Genomic DNA, 24,248 nt, shown 5'->3' with positions numbered 1-24,248 from the left:
AAGAGCTTAAAAAACGGTGGTGGAGACAAAAACACAATAGAAACCTCAGAAAGCGCATAGCTAATCTCTCAAAAGAGACGACATTATACGCTCAAAAACTAGCCAGGGCAGGATGGGAGGAGCTATGTGACCGGCTGCGAGGAGCGCTTGGAATGAAACGCACATGGTCTCTCCCCTTAGACACTTGCTTGACGCTAATCCCTCCAAAACCGAACAGGCAAACAGAATCATTTTCTTGATCCATGAAATGGCAGAGACCCCGAACGCCGTGCGGGAAAAGCTTGAAAACTATGTACATCCCTTGACGGTGAGCAGGTCCAGCATCTCGATTATGGCGGCTCCCCCAACCTTACTCTGGATGAGGACATTACGGAGGCGGAGGTGCGGGAAACCTTGCATGGACTTCGTACAACTTCAGCCTCGGGTGAAGACAGGGCTACCAATAAAATTTTACGAATTTAGATGGACGCCTCCATAGCCCTACTTAGTTGGGGTATTCAATTAGCATTGGAAGGAGGGCATGCTCCCTAAAGAGTTTCGCCATGCGAACGTTACATTTATACCAAAGCCGGCAAGCCACTATCTCTGTAAAATTTAAGACCCATCTCGCTAACCTCATGTATTGGCAAATTACTTGAACGGGTAATTCTAGCTAGGTTAAATCGTTTCATCGAAAACACGCAATCTCTGTCCCCCAATATGTACGGCTTTCGAGCAGGGCTTTCCACAAATGATATACACTTGAGGCTGCATAATGATATTCTAGAAAACCCACCCATAGCGGATGCCACAGCTGTTTTAGCCCTGGATTTAACTAAAGCCTTCGATAGAGTTACCCACGATGCTATCCTGAGAGGTCTGGAACGCATAGGACCAGGAGCTCGAGTATATAACTTCGTGCGCGCGTTCCTAACACAAAGGACGGCCACACTCCGATTGGGAAATCTCGGACTGCCCGATATACAGCTTCCATCGTGCGGTACTCCTCAGGGATCCGTGATTTTCCCGTTGCTCTTTAACCTAGCAGTGGCTCATATACCAATCACCTTACATCAGATACCGGAATTGCATTACACCCTTTACGCGGACGACATCACGCTCTGGGTAAAGGGAGGTAGTGATGCTCAACTTAAAGCCACCCTACAGGCTGGAGCAACAGCCGTAGAAGAAGGCGCGGCCTTGGCTGGCCTTCACTGTTCACCAGCCAAATCCGAAGTATTAGTCTTTCCACTGAAGAAATCTAGAGCACCGCGAGACCCCCTCAATCACGATACAGCTGGGTTGTACACCCGTACCACGGGTAATGCAAACATACTTGGACTGCCTCTACATCAGGACCGACGAAACACAGCGTACACCAGGAAATTATCGGCTCATGTAGCTCAAATAATCGGGCTTCTTAGACGGATTGTAGCACGACGACATGGCCCCAAAGAAAAAGATGGGCTAAAACTAATACAAGCATTCCTAATAAGTAGGATTGCATATGCGCTCCCATATCTTAGCCTCACGGAAACGGAAATTAGAAATGTGGATTGCCTAATTCGGAAGACTTATCTAGGCGCTCTACAAATACCGCTAGGAGCTTCCACTGCCAGACTGTGGAGAGCACAGGCGTGTACAATGCGGCTACAGAGCTAATCGAAGGACATTGCACGGGGCAGCTTGGCCGCCTGACGCGCAGTGCAGCCGGTAGAGCCCTCCTAGACAGCCTGCGCATTGGCTACCTACAAGAGCCCGAGATAAAATCACTCATCGAAGCAGTGACTAGAGAAAACATCATTATTCGGCCCCTTTCTCGAAACATGCACCCCCAATATCATTCCCAAAGAAGGGCGCAACGAGCCCGTGCATTAACAGCAAAATACCCCATTGATCCAGGCACACTGTATGTTGATGCAGCGGAGTATCGTCATGTCGACGCTTTTGCCCTGGCAGTCATCAACTCACCCGATTCTCCCCCACTCACGACCCTCACCATCCGAACCCGTCACCCTCAAGTGGCGGAAGAGGTGGCGATAGCACTTGCACTCACGGATAGACCAACACCCCGATTGATATTCTCAGATTCGAAAGTGGCCGTTCTAAACTATGCCAGAGACCAGACCTCGCCTCAGGCCCACCAAATTCTTAATCAAAAACCACCTACTTATCCTGTAGAATTGATCTGGTTCCCTGCCCACACGGGTATTGGAGGAAATGAAGCGGCACACACCGCAGCCCGAGCTCTCGTCTCCCGGGCCTGTGATGCCAGCACTGCCTCTCATGGAGCCAGATCAACCCGTGATACTTTACTCACGTACAGAGAAATCACGGAACACCGCCTCTCCCGCCGCAAATACCCTCCCGCCCACCCATCCCTATCAGTGGAAGAAGAACGCCTTTGGCGTCAGCTTCAAACTGAATCCCTCGAGCCACATTACATCACCATATGTGGGCCTGCAGTGTGGCCCCTACCCTCTCATCACCTCCCTCGACCAGTGCGAAGAAGCGCTGGGATGCTCAAGCCTGGATCTCCAGAAGTCACTCACGGGTCGGGCAGCCACAGTCGCCGAAGCTCTACGGTCTTCGGCCACCAAGCTGCGCTAACCCTTGGTTAAATAAAGTGTTATCTCTCTCTCTCTCTCTCTCTCTCTCTCTCTCTCTCTCTCTCTCTCTCTCTCTCTCTCTCTCTCTCTCTCTCTCTCTCTCTCTCTCTCTCTCTCTCTCTCTCTCTCTCTCTCCTTGTAAGAGGCATTTCGAGTAAACTGTGTTGCGATGTATTGACCAGGGTGAAAACAGGAATCAAATACTGACAATTCGGTTGTATCCAAACAGTAGCACGAAGGAAGATTTAAGGGGGAATCACCCATTAACATTTTTATGGGACCAACTACTTCATGGCCCACAGGCTCAAAAACCATCGTGCACGAATACGAAAAGTTTCGCAGATTCATGAAAATGCTCCAAACGGCATAGTTTGTATATTTGGAAAATATGTTACTTTTGTACTGAAGTAAAAAAATAATATTCTGGCATGGAAGAAGACTTGCGCCATCTAATGAAGACTAGATAAACTAAAATGCGTTTCTTGTTTATTTTTATTCCAGTAAAGATGTGAAATGTTTCTAAAAGATGGAAATTAGGCCGCCAGGCGCTGCTTCAAGGATTTATAAAACTTTTTATTGGCGCACGATGGTTGTTGATCCCGTAGGTCATAAATTAATGAGTCCGATAGGAGTATGATCAGGTAATTCCCCCTTAAGCATTGACTGATTGATTGATTGTAGGGTTAACGCACCGACGCCACGCAGGAGATGAGGCCGGCCGTAGTGGAGGGCTCAGGATTAATTTTGACCACATGGGGATCTTTAACGTGCGCCGAAATCTCGTACACACGCGCGTTTTTGCTTTTCGCCTCCATCAGAAAAGCGGCCCCCACGCACCCTTAAGCTGATTATGCATAAGCTGTTATTGTAACAACAACAACAACCAAACTTAATTCAAGTTTACGCGATAAGTTCGGTTATTTTATTAGCCTGAAAGTCTTGCGAATGATCGCGAAGAAACTTACTTGTTATTTGATTACCAGTGTTATATTAACTTCATGTGTAATAACTTCATGAAATTACTGTGTTATAATAAATGTAATAAGCGTAATAGCTTCAGTGTAATAACTTCATGTCTTCATGTTTACACGCAGCATGCTGATAATTCCGGGCGGCCGTGTGAAGGTCATCGACTTCGACACGGTGAAAATCTGCAGCGGCCACTGTGAGAAACTAATGCTTTTATGAATTAGTTCCGCTAGAACTCACGGCAGGCGCACGGCGGGTAATCTGAACTCAAATTTTTAGTATAGTGAATAGTACAGGACGATTTTTGAACGCCAATGCCGGTTTGGAAGGCTTGAGCGCTACCACGTACTTTGTTGAATCGTAATGGCACGAAATGCCACATCTCTCGGGCAGCATGTTAGTGTGCTAGACCGGGTTCTAACGCTCGACTGGGGAGTGCAGATAACACGTAGGAAAGAATAGAGTAGATTCGGAGCTTTTGCTACCTACGACTCATCGTTGTCTCATCGATGTGGGGTAAGGTATTATACGAAGCACAAAATTGTTATCCTAAGCTTTTTATATCTTTAGGGCTAGTAGTTTGTTGGGTCATGCATTTTGCGAAGGTCACAACTGCGACGATAAGGGAAAGAACAGCTACGTTTGGCTCACCCCAGTTCTTCCATGGCTGGTTTCTCGCAAGCGCTTGAATGTTATGCAAGTTGGTTTCGTACAGGTATTATGAATGCAAGAGCTTGTTTTGTTGCAAGTTAAAAGTGCAAGAGGAGGTTCTTCCAGGTCTGTACAGTCACTAAACTCATTGGGCGCAGCTATATAGATAATATATTGCACGAATAATCTTGAATGTTCTGCAAAGCCATTTTTTTTATCCTTGCTCTATGCTCCATATACGAGTGCCTATTGCGTGGATGCGGGAGTTTACATAAACGTCGCGGGATCACAGTAACAAGGAAGATCGCTTATTCAGAAAGGTGAGCAAGTTTCGGTGTTTTGTAGATTTCTGGCGTTGCCGGTTCCATATCGGGGAAAACGACGGACGTAGGTATGGACTGACCCACTGCTTTCCTGAGGTTCGTGCAGGGGTTTCTGAAAAAAAAAAGTGGTGACTTCGTAGTCGAATGCGCGCGTTCGTGTTGTTGCAGTTATTGTATTGTTTTGTCTATTTTGTTTGTTTTCTTGTTTGATTGTTTGTTAGTTCGTTTGTTTCTGTTCGTTTTTTGTTTGTTTGATTGATTGTTTTGTTTGTTTCTATGTCTGTTAGATAGGTTGTTAGTTAGTTTGTTTGTTTGTTTGTTTGTTTGTTTGTTTGTTTGTTTGTTTGTTTGTTTGTTTGTTTGTTTGTTTGTTTGTTTGAAGGAGTCTGTGGCGCGCGCGCGCTAACTTCACGCAGTTTCCAAACGCCTTCTCCGAGGTTATTTCCGAAGAACACCGTTCGAGTTCCATGATGGCGAGTCGGCTGGGACAGTCCCTTACATGGCCCCTGAGATACTGAAAAGACGGCCGTATGGTACACAGCTTTTTTTTACAGAACGTAAGACTAATTGAAACTGTGAAGCCAGTGTACTATTATGAAAAACACGAAAGGGAACACAGGAACGCGTGGAAAACACCCTCAAACCCAGCTATGAGTGACACGCAGCGGCTGCCGCGGGAAACAAAGTGGAAAGGGGACGCTGTTCTAACAACCGTTCCCATTCCCGCCGTGCCTCTTATCGGCTGTCGGACGATACCATATTATCGGCGAAATAACGTAAGCTGCTTTGTAGAAATACCAGCGTGGTGGGAGTGCCAACGGTTAGTGGAAGAGCGCCCTCCTTTCCCCCTTTGTTTTTCACAGCGCCATCCGAGTATCGCTCAGAGTTTGTTTCGAGGCTGTTTGCCACACCTTCCCGTGTTCCCTTTCGTATTGCTCATAATAGTACATGCATCATGCGGACGTCGTATCATCATCATCCTCATCATCATCCTGCTCAGGTCCACTGCAGGACGAAGGCCTCTCCCATTGACCTACAACCGCTCCTGTCCTGTGCTATTCGAGTCCACAGTTTACACCAAAAGTTCCGTATTTCATCCCTCTTTCGAATTAATGGCCTACCCATTCTTATTGACCCATCTCTTGGTATGCACTCTGTTACCCGACTTGTCCGCCGGTTGTCGGTTCGTCTCACTACATGGCCAGCCGAAGTACATTTCTTTTTCTGTATTTTTTTTTTGAAAGTGGAAGTTTATTTCGTAAACGCAATACCAACATATTGGTATATAGACGAGGGTCCCAGAGTCAAGACACTGAAAGGGGACCCTCGATTTTGAATACATACGATAATCACATGGAAGCAGCGATTGGGCTCAATAGCCCATCAAATCAGTACGCAGTGTAAAAGGGCAAGAAAAGTTAGCGTATTGTGTATTGGGTATTTGAACTATGATATAGTCGACTATAATTTGTTCTCTGATCCAGGGAGCTCATTTCTTGTTCCTGAGTGTTATTCCTATCATTGTTCGTTCCGTAGCGCGTTGAGCCGACTTAAGTTTGCTTTCTAGCTTCTTAGCAAGGCGCGAAGTTTCACCTCCGTATGTCATCACCGGCAGTGCGCACTGGTTGTAGATCTTGCTATTCAGTGACCGAGGTAGCTTACTTTTCATTACATGCCATTGCCTGCCGAGTGCTGCCCAGCCAACCCCATTTATGCGCCGGATTTCTCTCTCTCGTGGTTGGGGTCAGCACTAACCATCTGCCCGAGGTAGTTTAAAGCGTAGTAATGCTGTGTCTCGAAGCTGTGGCTCTACGCTGTAAAGACGACATCCACTGCACGCTGCCTGCGACAACAGTTGCCGGCAATTCTTTTGTCGCATGCAGCAGCGAAGACTCATTTTAGCTAAACGGTTTGCTTGAAAGCGGCATTCTGAAGCAAAATATTGACGCTGGAGCATGGTGTTCATTCTCTGCGTGGTCGGCAGCTTAACAGTACGCCCACTTTTCGTTTCTTTTCCTAGTAATTCAAATTCAAATAGTGATCCTTAAACAAACTGACATTTTGACTGACACCTACACGTTTCGAGGGAAGCGTGATATATTCATACCCAAATTTCACAACTACAAAGGCGCGAACCTGTAGCGAGTGTTTATTTCCCCCTGAGCGTAATTTTTTTTTTCGCAGTGCTACAATGTGCCGCCGCGTTGGCCTTTGTAACTTTCGCCTAACCACGTTGTATACGAACGACCTTACGGCAGCTATTTTCTAACAGACGATACTGAACCTTTAATTTAAGTGGTCTTTCATCTGTTTCGTTTAGCTCGGTGTACAAGAAACTATATGTTAACAGTATTGCAGCAAAAAGCACCCGTAGATATTTGTCCTATAGTCTCATTAATTATACAAAATCAGTCAGGCAACTCAAGCGTGTTCTTCCGAGATACATTTCATCGCTTGGAGCCTTCAAGGAAGAAAAAATTTTACAGAACAAGCACTATCTGAGATTGAGACTGTTGAAGAGGCTGCCACGTTGCGAGAAAGTGATGTCAGAAATGTCCTTGTCAATCTTCGCCGATGAGCTTGCGGTTGCTGACCGAGGTTGATACACGATCTGTGGTTTAATCGCCGGACAAGACAAGCAGCTGTAAATTTTCTTCTTGAAGAATTTTCGATCCCCTTGTGGTTATTCGGGCGCACGACGGCGAAAACAAAAATCCGTGGAGCAATGCTTGCAATTTTTAATCGTGAGATATTCACTTGAAACTCCACCCGAACGCACTGTGCAAATTTGACAAATCTTAAGCTTCTCAACGCAGCTTCATTAAGTGTATTTGTTTCCGCGGAGGAAGCTTAGAAGTCAGCAAACACATTCAATATATCTGCTTGAGGTCCAAGTGTAGAGTATACAGTCGAAGGCAAGGTGTAAAAGGCAACTAAATGAGTTTTAAAATGTTGGAATAAAGTTAGAGATGGTCTCACTTAAGACCACTTGAAAGTTGAACCAATTTGAGTTTGGGATAAGACAGAAGCCGCCGACGTGATGCGCATAAAAATTCATACTTTTGGTGCAAAGGACGATATAGTTTCCGTTTATTCTGCCTCAACTACCATTTTACATGGTTGCTCTTTTCTAAGTGCGCATAAAAGACGTTTAAATGTTCAAATCACTGTCTTTATATTTTTGCGCGTCGGGTTGTCAGTACTTCTGCGTACGTCCATTGAGAAGTTTAAGCTTTTCCTCGCGGTACTTGCCTTTAAAGTTTTCATTCGGCGTGGTCCTGTATACCAGAGGGAACTTACCCGAACCAAAGCTTTCTTTTCGCCGTATAACCCTCACGCCAATTCTTTTTTTTTCTGTCTCACGAACCCTGCACCGCTGCTGTGAAGCTTCTACGTCATTCTTGTCTCATTTATCATTTTGATCTGCCCTCCAGTGGAAGTGATGGTGTGCAGCCGAACCGTTCGGCTGAAAGTATGTACCGCTGACGAAGCCTGCAGAACTTTTACTCATACTTCATACAAAAGTCGTCCTTGGCCCTTCCGATCCTTATTCGGTATGCGACGAAAACATCGCTTCAAGTTATTTCGCTTAGACGGTCATTTTAAGCGCGCGTTCTTCTCTAAGTGCACCCGGATGTCGCTTGACTGCCCCAGTCGCCTGTTCTACCAACGGGCCCCTTTGTTTTTCCCGCGTTCCGCAGGCCGCGCCTCTGATTGGTGGTCCGCGGGCGTGGTGATGTACAAGCTGATGACTGGTCGCGTCCCATTCCGCGGCAAGACCAAGAAGCTGCTCCGCGAGAGAATCACTAGGTCGCCACTCAAGTGGCCCCGCTTCGACAGTCACCCGCACTCGGCAACGGCTCCCGCCAAGGACATGGCCTCTTACATGCTCAATAAGAACCCCATCGAGCGCCTCGGATCACGCAGCTACAACGACCTGAAGACGCACCCGTTCTTCGACCAGTTCGACTGGCAGATGCTGTACACGCGGACGGACCTGTGCGACATTGCGGGCATCCAGGAGCTCATGGAGGCCGACAAGGAGAAGGGTGCCGGGCCGGACCCGGACGACACGCGGCAGCACTTGCAGATGCAGGATATGACCGACGTTCCATTCCAGAGCCAGAAGCCGCTTCTCTGCTACGCATCGGGAAGCTTCAAGAAGCTCATGACCGCGGTAGGCATACCACGCGTCGCTGTCCGGGCTTATTTCGGTGACCCATGCAAATCTCGACAATATTTCAGCAGCTTCCAATAGAATGAGGAACTAGACCGGCTGATTATACACTTTAAAACCAAATTGTACCTATATGTAAGAGTACTTTGCTCAGATTAGTAGCCCCGAAAAAGCAAAAAAAAAACATTTTTTTACCATGGGGCACAGTCACGCTACCTTTAAACGCCGAAACGAGTCTCTTATCAACTGGGCTTTTATTATATTAATCTGGTTATTATATTAGTCTGGTTGGAACCGTTTTTTGAGACCATCATTACGGCTTTTGCTGACGTGTGTAGCTGTTTCAAGAAAAAAATTCACGCATCTCCACGAAGTGAATTATGACGAGTGGGCGAAGGACTGGGGATCGTTCTTACCGTAAATCACCCGTGGTATTGCCCACTCGCGCGTGTAAATGAGTGACAACGCGTGTGTAGAGTATATACAATTACAATACATTCCAATCCGATGCAATTCAATCCAATCCAATTCAATCCAATGCTCCTCGCGCATGCGCAACACTGTACACGAACGCCAAGGGACAAGCCACGGACAAAGCGAGGTCCTAAGGTTCTTCGCCCCTAAAAAAAGCAGCGCTTCCCAGCGTTCCCCAATGCCGCGCTCGTTAATGTTCAGTTCGCTTCCACAGTAGCGCAAATTTCCTCCCAGTATATCATTGCACGCAATGACACTCACCACACCAAGCCTAACTTTTGGCAGCCGCAGGTCCAACCGCTCCGCTACCAGCCGACGTACAGTTCTCTTTTTCCGGGTATTTGCTTATACCCTCCTCACAGGTAATTACCTCCAGTGAAAATGCTTCTCTTTCATGCCCGCTCCTACATTCGGGAAGGCGTCTCCGAACAAGGCTATGTCGCCTCCGTCGTGTGTGGTATCGTGGTGGTCGAGCGGCCGACGCGAAAGTTTCTGCCTTAGTGATGACGACAAGAAGCCGAAGGCGAGGTTAACGGGTCTACTTCATGGGGAGAGATAATCAGCGAGGATACAAAAATATCACCTTTCCGGGCGAACTTACAGCAGGACTCGAAGAGAGTGACAGCGGGATCCGATGCTGTCAAATGAATGCTTTTTGCACTGGGAGGAACCGCGTATTTATCCCCGAAGCGCTAACGGTAACATAGCTTTACCAGTGTTTGGCACGCGGCACGAACATAGTACAGACACACACGAACACTCTTTCCCAGATTCGTGAGAGCTGGCAGTAGCGGCACTCGTTGCATCTGAGGGAGGGGAAGAGGAGATCTCGGCTCCATTTCCGCTGGCAGGTTCAAGTCTCGGCATGCCGAACAGTTTGTTTTGTATTTTGTAACTGCCGTGGCCTGAGTCATCGCTAGCGGGGCCTGTCTGAACATGTTTTCGAGAAAGTCGGGCTTTCCGCAAGGCACAGGTGCTTCGCCACACTACACCAACTTGAAGCAGGCACGGTCAGGATAGCGGCGCGCTGAATCGTAACACCGCGGAAATCTTCCCACTTGTTAGAGGTGTGATAAAGGCGACGTTGTTCATAAAAAATTTCGAAGACCACTGATTCCAGAGACAATTTCGCCTCATAGATCAGGGATGGCAAGGCTCCAGCAGAGGTGTCCCCCGAGTTCATGGAGACGAGCGGAATGGATACCACGCCGATCGACTACCAGGGGGCAGGTCCGATTCCTGGTTCGTCAAGGACAGAACCTGGTAAGTTTGCGTATAGTGCCACATTAGATAGGGCTGCCTTTAAAATTGCTGTAAAATATTCGTGCCGTCGGCAGACCATGCAGTGGGGAATACACACTGCTTAAATATCGTGCGTCACTTTAGTAATAAGAGCAGTTGCTCACGTCTTTCTCAAACATGTCTCTTCTGCAATTTACGAGTAAGATTGATCACCCTGCCTTTGCGTGTAATGTATACGTCAAAGAGACGACACTGGGAAATCCCGAGAGAAAGTCATTCAGGGAGCGCACGGTACCAGTGCTCGGTTTGTGCAAATGTAATGCCGACGTGACGAATGTCTTGATGGTGCCCGTCAAATTCGCGCTTCCCGAAACAGAAACATGACGGCCGAGTTAAAACTGTCTGGTGCTCCTACAGAAGCCCTGTAGGGGCTCACCTTTGTTACAAAAAGATCAAAGACGTTTTCTGAAGCAACAAGAGCTTGATGTGGGCGTGTTCGTGGAAAAACACTGAAGAAACACAGAACAACAGATGATAGCTAACTTCCAACTAAATTTTTATTTGAGGAAACATGCTTTTATACATGGGAAAGGGATTCCACCGCATGCAGTCATGTCATGAGAATTATGCCATTGTAGCAAAAAGACCATCTCCTCAAGGGTAACTGCCACAGACGGGGCGCTAATTCACTTCTCCCCGGCCCTCGCAATTTGAAGGGCGTACAGGATCTCCCTTTGAAGCTTGTCACTGGAACGTGCAAGGAACTTTGCATCATTAAAAAATTGTTTGCACTTTCAACGCTTGCAGTGTCCGCCAAATGTACCCATCATTATTATTAACACCACACAAACCTGGAGGCTCACTAAGAGGGTTCAACGTAAATTGAGGACCACTCAGCGAGCAATGGAACGGAATATGATAGGTGTAACATTAAGGGACAAGAGAGCAGGGTGAGTCAGGGAACAAGCGCGTGTTAAGGACATATTAGTAGAATTTAAGAAGAAGAAATGGACGTGGGCAGGGCATGTAATCCGAAGGCAAGATAACCGTTGGTCATTAATGGTAACAGAGTGGATCCATAGAGATCCATGAGCTTAAAATCTGAAAATCGAATCCTCATGTTACTCGGCCGCTCCCAAGTGAATTTGATAGCGGCACGCACGGTTTCAAACATGTCGATGGTCTTACCTACGGTGGGCTCTAACCCCGACTGCGGTGCATCGTTAACGACTACCAGGTAGTCATCGACGTATCTCATCACCGTAACAGCGCCTGTCAGATCCAGACTGCTTTGAACACGTGTATCAAAGGCGCTAAGAAAAGTATCTTACAGAACAGTGGCCAGCGACGACCCTTGCGTTGCAGATGGTGGTGTTCATCAAAATTAATGATGGTAGACTGAAGGTGGAAGTCCAAAAGTTCGAGAAATCCTTCACTGTGGATCGCAGTCGCAGAGTTAAACCGTAGCTCTTCGAAGTCAGTGATTTTGTCTGATAGCAGTGAACAAGCCTTGATGAGGGATCGCGTGGTACAGGTCTTGTATGTCTAGAGAAAATTCCATCGCAAGCGTTTCAAGGGCAAGCCGATTCTTAATGGTGCAAAGTTTGTTGCACGTTGCAGGGAGACAATGGAGATACTGGATACTTGAAAGGGAGATAATGGAAGCTTTTCATATCGCGAGGGGCGGGAATAAGTGCATCAGCTCCCCTCAGTGGCACTTTCCGATAAGGAGGTATACCCTTTGCGATGCGATAGGAAAATACTCATGACCCGTCTGAATGCGGTGTAACCCTTTTCGCATGTATAAAAAAAACCTTTGTTTCTAAAAATAAACAGAACTTAGTTGGAAGTGAGCGCCCGTCTGTTGTACTCTGTTCCTCCGTCCCGGATTTTGCGCTGTCGCTTCTCCAGCAAAGCCGCTTTCTTACGAGGAAGATGGTTGGAACACGAACCTTTCTTCCATGCAACGCGAATCGAAGTCCAAACCGTGTCGGAAGGTCGCAATCGGAGACACGTCGGTTTCGTAACGCGAGGGACCCAGATTCGATTCCGACCATGGTAAACGTTTTCCTTGAGGAGCCAATTGATGCGCCTTTGCTTATCATCATCAACTTTTTGTGAAAGCCATTGTGCAAAGTTGGCTTCCCTGCAGTGCGTTTTGTAGCGACATCGAACGCCATCAGTGAGACATAGAAAGCTTTGCTGCAAGGCAAGCCTGCGCGCGACCGTGCAAGTGACGTTGTGGTCTGCTCGATTATGTGCCTATAGTAACACGGCCACTTCTATTGAGCGGCCGTTGTAGTAACGAGCCGGACCTGGAAAGAGCGTTTGAGAAGTATTACTGCAGGTGGCAACCGGAAGGGCAGTAAAAAGTAAATGCAAAAACATTTCCCGCTGCATTTCATGAGCATTCCCAAGTGCAGTCACGTCATCTGCGTGCAACTTACGCAAGTACAACGAGGCGTAGAGACTAACGACCCACCATGCTTAATTTGGGTATTCAAGTAACCTTCCGTACGCAAATTTAAAGGAGTACTGACACGATATTTCAAAGCTCGGATAACTATACGTAAAAAAGCTTCCATCGAGCAGGCTCATGATGTCATCTGCGCTTCGACCCAAACGGCTGTCGTCAGGGTTAATGTGGCGTGTCGAGGTGGCCACCTTGTGCTTCACGTCACAGTTCTTGGGACTGACATCATCTGCGACTACGGCCGGTCTGGCCGTTCTGGGGCGCGCGCGCGCGTGCCCTGACCCGCATCGGCGGTGGTGCGACGTGAACAGTGACGTCAAATGCGCCTTCCCGTCATGGCGGCTGCCTCAGTGTTCGCTTTACCGAAACCCAAACTGGCACAAATAAACGTAGATGTAAGTAATTATTAACGCTGCGTTCGACAATCGAATGATTAGTGGGCTCGTAGCCAACTACTATAGCCGCGAAAAAAACGTAACACAAAAACTTCCTGTCCAAACTCGTTAAAGTTACCGCACACAATGAGAACAGCCCGCTGTCCAAGCGCTGACGTACCTTACCCGCGAACGCCGACGAGTCACAAAATGAGCACTTGACCTTTCTGTTCGAATTGGGCCCGAGACGGAGGCGAATTACGCCTCCCCATAAAGTAGAGCGCCCCCCCCCCCCCACACACACACACGCACACGCACATGCGCACGCACAGGCGCACGCATGCACACACGTACGCACGCACACACACGCACACACACGCACACACACGCACACACACGCACACGCACGCTTCCGCGGACAACCTTGTGCGTGCTGTTGCAGTGTTCATCTCAAGACGAACCGGTAGGGGGTCTTTTTTGGGAAATTTAAGCAACGCAAAAAAAAAAAAAAAAAACAAGAGGCAAGTAAGACGATGCGTGAGCACTGATCTCACAACAGCGTCTCCGTTCCAGCCTTTCCGTCTCATCGCAGGAAACAGTAATCCATAACATCCGCCAATACGCTCCGTGGATGCGTTCGGTTGAATGCGGTGCCAAATTTGGCGTGGCGCACTAAGCAGTGGCAAGCAGCACACTGTAGAGTGTTTCGTACATCGTGTCTTTATCACTGCCTCTGTCTTTGGGTAGCAGTTGAATGATTTCGCAAAAAGGGGTACAGGAGGCGTCTTTTTCTGTGTAGCCCCGGCGAACGAGAGGGCAAAGGGGCGGCAGGTTGGAGGGAGTGGCAGGGTTGAGGGAGGGCGCGAAGGAAAGGGGTGTGGGGGCGAGAAGAGCTTATTCAGTTCGGCGCCCCAGATCCAAATATGTCTTAGAACTGGAATAGAAGTGCTATAGCTCCAGCGCCGACCTTACCGACTCCACCGGAATGGTCACTTATAAATTCTACTTTTAATATATTTTAGAGCATGGCGGCTGCAGCTGACTGCGTAGGTACAGTGTACTAGAAGAGAGAGGTGTGTCGTTCGGGGCGAGACTAGGGGGGTCCCTTTTGCGATGAAAATTTCTGCTGAGGAATTCCTGTTGTAAGCAGCGCCCCTGGGGGCCACAGCTTACCAGTTGGCTTCCGTTGACTTTGTTAAATTAATCCTTATTTATTACCTTAACTATTCTTGTTTTTTTTAATTTTATGGCATGAAGTTTTATAAAAACCGTCAAATAACCGTTCAGTTTGATTTAAAAATTTGTAGGTGGCGCTGGCTGCAACAGGAGGTCTCTGGAGAACGCCTGCGCTCCATACAATTTTTTCATCGCAAAAAGGACCCGCACTCTCTATTGAGGTTTCCCCCACGCGCGACACACCTTACCTTCTAGTAAAATGTACCACACAAATAAGTGATTAATACTACGCCCTCACAAACTTTACATTGTTACACAAGAAAAAGTAATAACGGTAGTAATAGAAGCCTGAAAGTGAGTGGGGAGTCGCCACTTCTTCAACTGTTTTCCTTAATATCGCCATTAATTATTTGGAGCTTGCGACAAGACTGGCATAATATTTATACGGGCAGTGAAGTTTTTTGCTTATGAAACAAACTTGTATTTTGCCCTCATGTCCCAATTAAAGAGCCCGCTATCTCTACAAATTCTTCGAAAGTGTGGTTTAAGAAATCAGCTCTATGCGGACTTACTGGTGACAGTGTCTGTGTCGGCTCTGTCCAGCAGGATTATAGCACCCCAGCCAAAGAATCTATCCTGTCTTCATTTTCTACGCAGCCATATCCTATCCGTATCAGTAACCTTCTTTTCCATGAGCTGGAAAAGATGCTTAAACCAGTGGGGATACGTAAGTATCATACAAAATCAACAAAATGGGGTATGGTTGACGCAGCGCATCACGTTACGGAGTAACAAAACTGGAGTAGTTTTTAACCTACTGTACAGCCTTCATGGTTCCCTACGCTGCACGCATCATCGAGTTTCCTGTCGTGCTCGACGCCATAGTCATGGCAAGAACCCCAAGCATGACTAGAACATTTACAAAAAGCGTACAAACAAATCTGATGTCGACACAGAACGCTGTCTCGAGAATCACGCTTATCCTCACCCCCCTCCAATCCTGCAGTCTGGTTTTGAGTCTTGGCAGTTCACTAGTGTTCCACAAATAATTCATTATGTGAGAACCAGTGCATTACTGTAACGCCATACACAAGTCTTTTTAAAGGTTTGTGCTTGTGCTTTCATTTTTTTCCCTGCCTAATATAGGGAAAGACGGTCGTGCCCAAACCGTCGAAAAAATTGACTTGATCCTGTTCCGGAAGAAGAAGTTTTGCAAGTACTGGAGCTTCGGATTTTCGTTGCGAAGCACAAAGGGAGAAGAAGACAAAGATTACGTGTATGTTTATGTAAGTGCGAAATTATGTCTTTCAGATGTATCATTTGTCACGTTATGCACGTCTAGATAAGTTTTTTTTACTCGCGCTATGTTGCAGCGGGATTGGCTGTATCATTCCAAACACGCGATGGTTTATCAGTTCATCACAGCCCTCCGTGGTACCTTTATTCCGGTATTTAACGCCGCTTATTTGCAAACTTATTTACGGTCGTTTAACACGGGTGCTCCAACTGCGCATTCTTCGCAGTTATATACTACGGTTTTATATATTGGCCTTCGTGTCGGTGAACTTGACTAATGCAAATCTACATCGTCGCAACTTTTGCGACGACGTCTGGTTCGACATGCAGAAACTTTGCACGCTGTTTCTTTTAAAGACTATAGTCTTTCTTGGGCTACTTCAACCCAGAAATTTGGGTCTGTCTGTATGTCTGTCCGTCTGTATGTCTGTCTGTCTGTCTGTCCACCTGTCTGTCTGTAACTCGATTCAGCAACCCAGCCAAAGTAAAATGCTTACTGCGCTATAGACATATATATACTCACAGCCAGATGTAAATGTTTAAGCCCGGTTTATATGTTCATACTTGTCAACTTTGTTGAATAAGAACAAGACATTACGCAAATATCAGACAGGAAATGAGTACACAAGGGATATTTACAGTGTTCCTTTATTAAAAAATTCCTGGATGCTTGGTTTTTCGATAGCAAACGATATTCTACATCTACTGCAGAACAACGCGTACCGATGATGATGATGATGATTGATGATTGCTATTGGTTTCCCCTTTGAAGCGGGGTGATGACATCTTATCTTACCAAAAAGGACTAATACAACCATGTTTTACGCTCTTGGTTTAATACTAGCGCTACTTAGGGCAGGCACTAAAGCTCATTAGGCCCGAAATAATTTTTTTTTCCCTGTTACCGCCTGCTGTTGCCCGCGCCACCTCCTGGGGGCTTATGAGAAATCACGCGGGAACAGCAAAGAAAGGTTCCTTTAGCTAGGTTTCACGTTCTGCTTGGAACGCACGTGGAGCACGGCCACGCGGTTCTATAAACCTTGAAGTCGGTCGCCTCGATTCACGTGCGTCTCCGCCGTACTGCAGCGCTGGCATCGAGGAACCCCGCCTGTAGCAGTGGAACGCGGTAAATTCAAATCCCCTTGAGCAAACCTTTAGTGTGTTTACCTTGGGATGAGCGCGACGGAACAGGAACAGCATGAGAGGGGAGCGGGAAAGCGAAGGGGGGCATTTCCTTGGCAAATCTGTACAAAGACTATCGTCTTTTCACGACATTTGCAACGAAAGGAGCAGATACGCGGCCAATTTTTTTTAACGGCCATATAGTCCTTCAGGGTACACCCAGACGCGAAAATTTTGCTCTGCCTGCCTGCCTGCCTTCCTGCCCGCCTGCCTGTCAGCGTCACACATATTCACTTTAGACTGCGCCAAAAAAAACCAATGTCATGCTTGCGACAAGCTATCTGTACATTCCGGCCGGGAACAGTCATTTTAATTGCAATACACGTAATAGCGTTTTTACGATAGCAGCTAAAAAGAAAATAGTGAATCAAGTTGCGCGCTCTTCCCACCAGATGTCGTGCGAGTAATTGCGAGGGCAGGAAAATTGGGTAGAATTTGAAAAATCGGCATAGCATAAGGAGCGAGAGGCTGAGAAAGGACAGAGTGCTACATTGCTGGGTCACAGGGACGGGAGAAGACTCGCCGTCTTTAATCAGAGGGCATCGCCTACAGCGAGACTATCGGCTGACCGCCGTCCAAGACGTTCGACGGCACTGGCGCGGAGAAAGCCGACGCATAACGTTATTTTCTGCAGGCAAAATAGGGCGAGTGTTTTTATGCTTAGATACTGCTCTTCGCATCATAATCAGGGCTACTGCTACCAGTTTTATGTTTCTTTCTGGGCACCACTTTGGCGCAGGGTGCTAACATTAACGCGCATGGTTCAGGGTCCCCTTCTAGGCCTTGCTGCTTTCACCACACACCATAGCACACTTGGCTGCTTGTTGAGGCTCCTGCACCGCTTCGCTTTCCCATCGTTGTCCATGGTCGCTTTCTACTCAGAAGCTATGTCGGCTGGATGGGTATCACCTGGCGTGGAACGCCGTCACGAAGTGTAAATGACGAGAACTCTTTGAGCGTCGAACGACTTATTGCTAACTTTCCAGTTACTGCTACTCCAGGATCGCTGGACATATGCTGAGAAGTGCCGTGTATTTACGTATGTAACCCTACCGGCAGCTTCTTCGTGGCTTCCCGCAGCACGTGGCCAAAGGCAGCCCCGCGGACGAATCGCACGTGCTGCCGCTCGACGTGGTGCTGGCAGTCAACGGGAACCCGCTGGAAGGCATCACACTCGCGCAGGCGCGCAGCCTGGTGGCCTCAAGCAGCGACCACGTGGTGCTCTCCATCATGGCCTCCAGCACCTACCGACTGCTCACAACGCGCAGCGACATGATGGGCCTACTCCGAGGCCTCGAGAACAAGACTGCCTCCTTCAAAAGGCAACCCTTCTCGTGCCTGTCGGCTGTGCCGTACGGCCTGGGCATCATCAACGCCGACGTCTGGGACGACAAGGCCAAATGCTTCACCAACGTCTACATCGTCACCGTGCGTATTTCTTGCATGCTTCCCTCGTCGCATAACGCCGTAGAGTAGTATGTAAACGCGTACCTTCATGTAAATGAAATGAGCGAACGCTATCCCGCCTGCCTATACATTCTTTCGCAGGACATCCTTGAGGATGATGTATCGCATTCACACCTTTGGGTCTCTTCGTAAGGGCATCAGGGATTCATTGTCTGCCAAAAAGTACTCTGTGACAAGCTGAACAGCTGTCGCCTTGCAGACGAAAGGACAGCAACCGGCGACCGCCGAATAACGCATTTCCCCCCTTAAAATCGTCGGGGCAGCTTCCGGTCGAGCGGCGGGTCTGTAGCAGACGACAAAACAAACGTCGACAAAAATGAACTCAGTAACTACTCTAGTTTAAACCAAACTTGCTGGGCACGTGCTGACGCGTATGGTTTCATAAGTCAAAGAAAGTGCTACGAGTTGTGCCGCGCCTCCGCCAGATGGCGCCACGGGTCCCGCGACCGAGAAAAGACCCAGTGAAATATCCCCCTCGCGAGGGGCACGATCAAATGCAGAGCATTTCCGGGGGCGCACGACGTTAAGTAGTTAGCGTTACGTTAATGTTGTTGCACTTATGGCAACTGCTGACGAGAGAGCGCTCGTTAGCAGTAATTTGAATGAGTCAACGATATAAGGCGCGTTCCTAGCGTCCCATTCTGTGTCGGCTTTGTGGCGCAGTGGGTAGAGCACCATGTACATTGCGTTCCGCCCGCAGGGTCGATGGATCGAAACCGGGCGCCGGATAGTATTTTTTTTATATACAGTGTGTTGCGACGATAACTGGAACACTTTAAAAATTTTTCCTGAGCGATCGGCCGCTCTGTTCGCGCTCAAACTTCACACAAAGGTCGCATTTTGTGGTCTATTTTGTTTGACACCGGGAACAACAACGGTGGTTACCTGTTTATTCTGAAAATAAATAAAAACGATTTTCGCCTATGGGAAAATGGCGGCGATTTGGACGTGCGAGCCCGAAAACCGCGTTTTCTGATCGTCTGTTAGCTCATTTCTAGGTGCATTTTCTGATCGTCTGCTGCACCATTTGGCTCCGTACGTGAATCCCAAACATGCGTTTCACTCTGCAGGTGGTTCCGTCGTTCCAACATCAACTTGCGCTGGCTCGCACGTCCAAATCAGCGGCCATTTTCCCATAGGCGAAAATCGTTTTTATTTATTTTCAGAATAAACAGGTAAGTACCGCTGTTGTTCCCGGTGTCAAACAAAATAGACCACAAAATGCGACCTTTGTGTGAAGTTTGAGCGCGAACAGAGCGGCGGATCGCTCAGGAAAAATTTTTAAAGTGTTCCAGTTATCGCCGCAACACCCTGTATAGTAGGGAGGGGTGCGGTGCGGACTACGGACGTCAACGCGGGTGACATCGTGAGTTACTGAATTGCTCTGCATTTAAAAAAGCCAGAAGTTCGAAGGAATGAGAAGTTTCCATGAGTAATGCTTGGGCCTTACGCCAGAATAGAGCAATGAGTAGTAACTGCAGGCTGCCATGCATGAGCACAAGCTCAACTCGACCTGTGCTGGAACTTCTAAAGATGAACAGTGCAGCATGAAAGCGCAGTTTCTTTATACACGTGTTCTGAATCAGCATAGGAGCAAAATAGGGAGAGTCAGTTAAAGTATAGCTTGTATTCACTGGCGAGGCACGCATGCAGGCAACCATGTGAGTGCGCCGTTACTGGTTACGTCGGGCTCCGCGGGATGGCGGTACTTGTCCGTGCTAAGCTCACGAGTTGTGTTGGACGTTCCAAACTCTACCCCACCGTACGCGAAGTCCGATGTGAGTGCGATTAATAACAACTCTGCTGACACCACCATTGAGAATCGGGTGGAGAAGGAGAGGACGACACGCGCCGACGTTTTTTTCTTATTCGTCGTGCGGGCACAGTGGCTCAAGCCGCGTCATGTCCGCGGCGCATTGGCCATGTACTTGGCCGTTTCTAGTGTTGCCAAGCGAAGAAATTGACAGCTAAACGTTTCGATGAATACCACCTATAGACCATCGGATTCTTCCCAATAAGACGGCATAATTCTCCCCGCTTGTCTTAGCTTCGAATCTGCGCGAATGGGATTCTTGATGAAGTGAGTGGCTTTGATGCGGACTGCAGTCAGGCTGCGGGAAATGTTTGGGGTATGGTAAGTGCGTCCGTTCGCTCAATCTAGCCATCGATAGAAAGAAAATTTTCGTAACTTGATTAGAAAATCGGGTTATTTGCACCTTCCTCACAAAAGGAAGGTGCAAAAGGCTGTAGAATTTCTTCGTTTCTCTGTACAATATTGAATGCGTCCTGCTGGGACAAAATATGACTACTTTTATTTCAAACAATGCCTTGTTGTTATCTATGAACCGCTTCGGAAACTGTACGTCGACAGAAATTGAGACGTGTTTGACGACTTGCTTGACAGGCTTCCAGCGTTTTCGTTATGCTGTGCCGCGATTCGTGTTGGAGTCCTCCGGGACACGGTGCAAGTTATGGGTTGGTGCTTAGCGTCTACCTACTGCGGCTACCTCTTTCGTTTTCGTAAGCCTTGTAGCGTTGTGTGGGGGTAACGGTGCTGCCACTGAAATACCCGGTTTAGGTTCACCATCACGTTAGTCAAGTTGTTTCTAGTCAGGACGACGGTGAGCGAGAATATATTCGGCCTCTGTTTGTGGTAGTTACGAAGGGTCACGTTCCTGATATTGCGTTGTCTGTAGGCTCTGCTACGCACTGCATTCGTCAACGTTCTTCCGGCCATAGCAAAGCCGCACAGCGCAGAGCTGAGCACGATAGTATCACACAGCATGCATATACGAGACTGCTACCCTAAGAGGTCACCCTTCGACCGCGAAATGGATTCACCGCACGGCTTCACATATTGATCTGTCGGTTTTCTAATACAAACGTGCAAAAAAAAACGAACTGACCAACCTAAAAATAACGGTCTGTCAAGCATCTGCGAACATACTGAGCATGTCACATGCACTGTTTTCCAAGAAGACAGTAAATGATCAGTTAGCTCTCTACTCAATTCAATGGAAAAAGAAGTTGCCAAAACTTGAGCAGAGCGAACTACACTGAGGAATGTTGGCACCCGGCTTCGGCCCGCAACATGACTTGCATACGAGAATAAAGTGGATTCGAAGGAAACTAAGCTAGAGTGAACTCGGATAACTAAGCACCCTGGCGAACTGGCGAAGACTGCACTCCTTGTGCACATGGTGAGGTTAAGCAGACCCTCGTTGGTTTAGTGTCTCCGTTCTTTGACGACAGATGGCAGCACCTGTCGAAAGCTTTGAAGTGTTTTAGAAGGATCCTTTCATTCCACACGATTTATTTTCTACCGTGTTTGGATGTGGTGTGGTGGGCTGGTGGCGTGCGGACGTGGCTTGAAGTATATTGAACTTAGGTGACGTTATCTTAGCTATGGCGCCAACGGCCACCGAGTGTTAGCTCTGCAGCAGTCCATAGACACCTCCTTCATTAGTCTGCCAGTGATGAATTCGGCTGGGAATAGCTTGGCTCATTTTTGATATCCGGCTGGATTGTGTTCTTGAAATTGTGTTTTCTAATCACCGTGTCTTGTATGGGGGTCACTTGGTGGTTACGATATGATATGTCAGTTTTCTTAAGAAAATATGCATATAAACCCACTGTGAGATAAAAAAACCTCATTGGCCTAAAAAATATCTCAGGTGTCTGAGAACATTGTCATCTAACGTGTCGCTACGTGTTTTCGAAAACCGAATAATCAGTAAAAGAAAGATTAGTATCTGTGTGTTAATTTGATAAGCGAGCGGAAAGTTTTCTTGTAGTTAGTAATGTTTCATATTATTATGCGCTGCAAGCCTTGGTGTTTACAGCACTGGAAAGTTCTTTCGAAAGCCATGCTATAGGTTTTGCGTAGCCATAGTACAACAGATATTGCACCCTTTTCCATTTTTGCACCCGACACACGGTTTTCCTCCGACCACGCAGGCGACTTTCCCTGTGGCCTTGGTGTCCAGGATTAACGTTCGCGCTTTATTAGCAAATTGTCCGAATGTTTGCAGACTGTGCCACAACATGCACACTGCGTCTGTTTTCTCGCATCATAAACCATCTAAATGCAAACTAGATATAGAGATTTTCTCCGTAACGAGGGGGTAGGCATCCAACGAAAAAAAAATGGCTGCGGCCTAGCTCCGCTAACCTTGGGTACGCAAAGCAAAAGCTTGGCTTAGTCTGGTTGACTCTTAGTTTCGCTTGGTTAACCTTTGATTTAGCTGTATTGCCGACCACGTCTCAAAGCGGTTCGGTTCCGTGCAACGCTCACAGAAGGAGGGCGGGCGACTACGGCTTTCGTCGGGGCGTACGCGGCGTTCATTCATGGCGAACGCACCGTTCCTTATCATCGGGGGCGAGACGAGTCACGTTGCCCGAAACGACCCAGCACCGCATGCATGGGAGGCTGCGGGGAGGGTTGGCTGCCTCGGCCGCAGCGGCGGTGCCGACCTCTGTCGTCGTCCGCAGGCGCCAACATCGGGACCGTTGAATCACGCGATGCGCTTCGAGGGGTGTGCCGCCGGGGGTGCTTCTCTGGTCAAAAAGTCATTTGCGTATCCTCAACGAAATTGCTGGACGAAAGTAGTTAAGCTTTGCTTTAAAAGACCGCATCCGCTCCTTGGCAATGTCAGCGCTCCTCGACCCAAGCACGGCTGGGTCAAGTGGTGCTGAGGCCCGCTTCCCCAGTGCACGAACAAACCTGCCCTCCCAAGGCTCCAGCTCGTTCTCCTCAAGATACGCTTTGGTTATTCCGAGCGCGTCCTTTGATGATCCACTAGCTGCCAAGTATTGCCTGCAGTGTATTGAAGAAACCTTTCACAAGGTCTGTATCCCCCCAACTCCGCGCCATTGCGGGGGGGGGGGGGGGATGGCACGGCTTCTCCATATTACGTGTAATTCCGCGTTCCTGCAAAAATTGCACCTCTGCGCATTTACGTTCAATTTAAGCTCGCAGTCATTCTGCGGCTTTCACAAGCCAACCTTCGGTTGTAGGGTGAGCATGACAATTTCTGATAAAGAAGTTCGTTGTCTTCCATTATGTCGCACTTGGAGAAAAACCGCATGAAGTGGGGAACCCTACCTGACCAATAGACTCGCTTCCATACGGCGAAGCTAGTGAGAGCAAAGCGCCCCACTGGTACACAGAGTGTGACCGTGTCGCGCGATCACAGCACGTCCAGGTGCCGCCGGTGAGCGGCTCGCCGGTGTACCCGGGGGACGTGGTGTCCAAGATCAACGGGATGGACCTGGAGAAGATGAAGCTGGACCAGGTGCTGCGCGTGCTGCACGCGGCTTCGGGTGAAGTCATCCTGACCATCATGCACCTGTCCCCCATGCGTGTGAATAGGGTGTTCATCAGCAAGCTTCACGAAACGGCCATGAGCGACAGCAGCCTTCCCAGCCGCACCATGGGAGCCGAAATCGACTCCGGCTGACACCAGCGAGGCACCGAGCCACCGCACTTGGCAGTAGTCCCCATGCCGTGCCAAAAGGCGGGGAGGCAGGGTTCGCACTGTCTTTTCCCGCGTGCAGCCCCGATGTGGTGGACTTTAAAGGGAGAAACACTGATTGAGGGGTCTTTGGCAAAGCGCTGCCAACTGCGCAAACAACTACGCAGGGTAGTGTGGTGACGTCTGTGACGGACTTAGTTGGTTTTGCTTGCGTACTGGCTGGCGAACATCGTAATATTGTGACTGTTTACAATTCGATAATTTGTAAAACTATTCGCGCTTACCGAATTTAATGTTCTCCGTGTTGCCCTTATGGCTTCGTTTATAGGTCTATTACGGTTAATGCAACTTCTACGCATGGAGATTAGGACCCTATTTTTAG

The 24,248-nt window shown here is 48.1% G+C and overlaps 1 protein-coding gene across 1 annotated transcript in view; it reads left to right on the top strand.

The window, feature by feature from the left end:
- The window catches only part of LOC144175300 (uncharacterized), a 45,960-nt gene extending 22,109 nt beyond the window's left edge, over positions 1-23,851 (top strand). Inside the window, exons 9-15 of the mRNA XM_077704383.1 lie at positions 3,683-3,753; positions 4,948-5,064; positions 8,233-8,708; positions 10,322-10,445; positions 15,594-15,733; positions 18,006-18,353; positions 23,588-23,851. Of these exons, the coding sequence (XP_077560509.1) occupies positions 3,683-3,753; positions 4,948-5,064; positions 8,233-8,708; positions 10,322-10,445; positions 15,594-15,733; positions 18,006-18,353; positions 23,588-23,851 (1,540 nt within the window). The remainder of the gene's footprint in view (positions 1-3,682; positions 3,754-4,947; positions 5,065-8,232; positions 8,709-10,321; positions 10,446-15,593; positions 15,734-18,005; positions 18,354-23,587) is intronic.
- The last annotated feature ends 397 nt before the right edge of the window (positions 23,852-24,248 follow it).

Source organism: Haemaphysalis longicornis, unplaced genomic scaffold (assembly GCF_048455015.1).
Source record: "Haemaphysalis longicornis isolate Haplotype H1 unplaced genomic scaffold, Haemaphysalis longicornis Haplotype H1 scaffold_3, whole genome shotgun sequence".
NCBI lineage: Eukaryota > Metazoa > Arthropoda > Arachnida > Ixodida > Ixodidae > Haemaphysalis > Haemaphysalis longicornis.
This window is presented reverse-complemented; position numbering and strand designations above follow the sequence as displayed.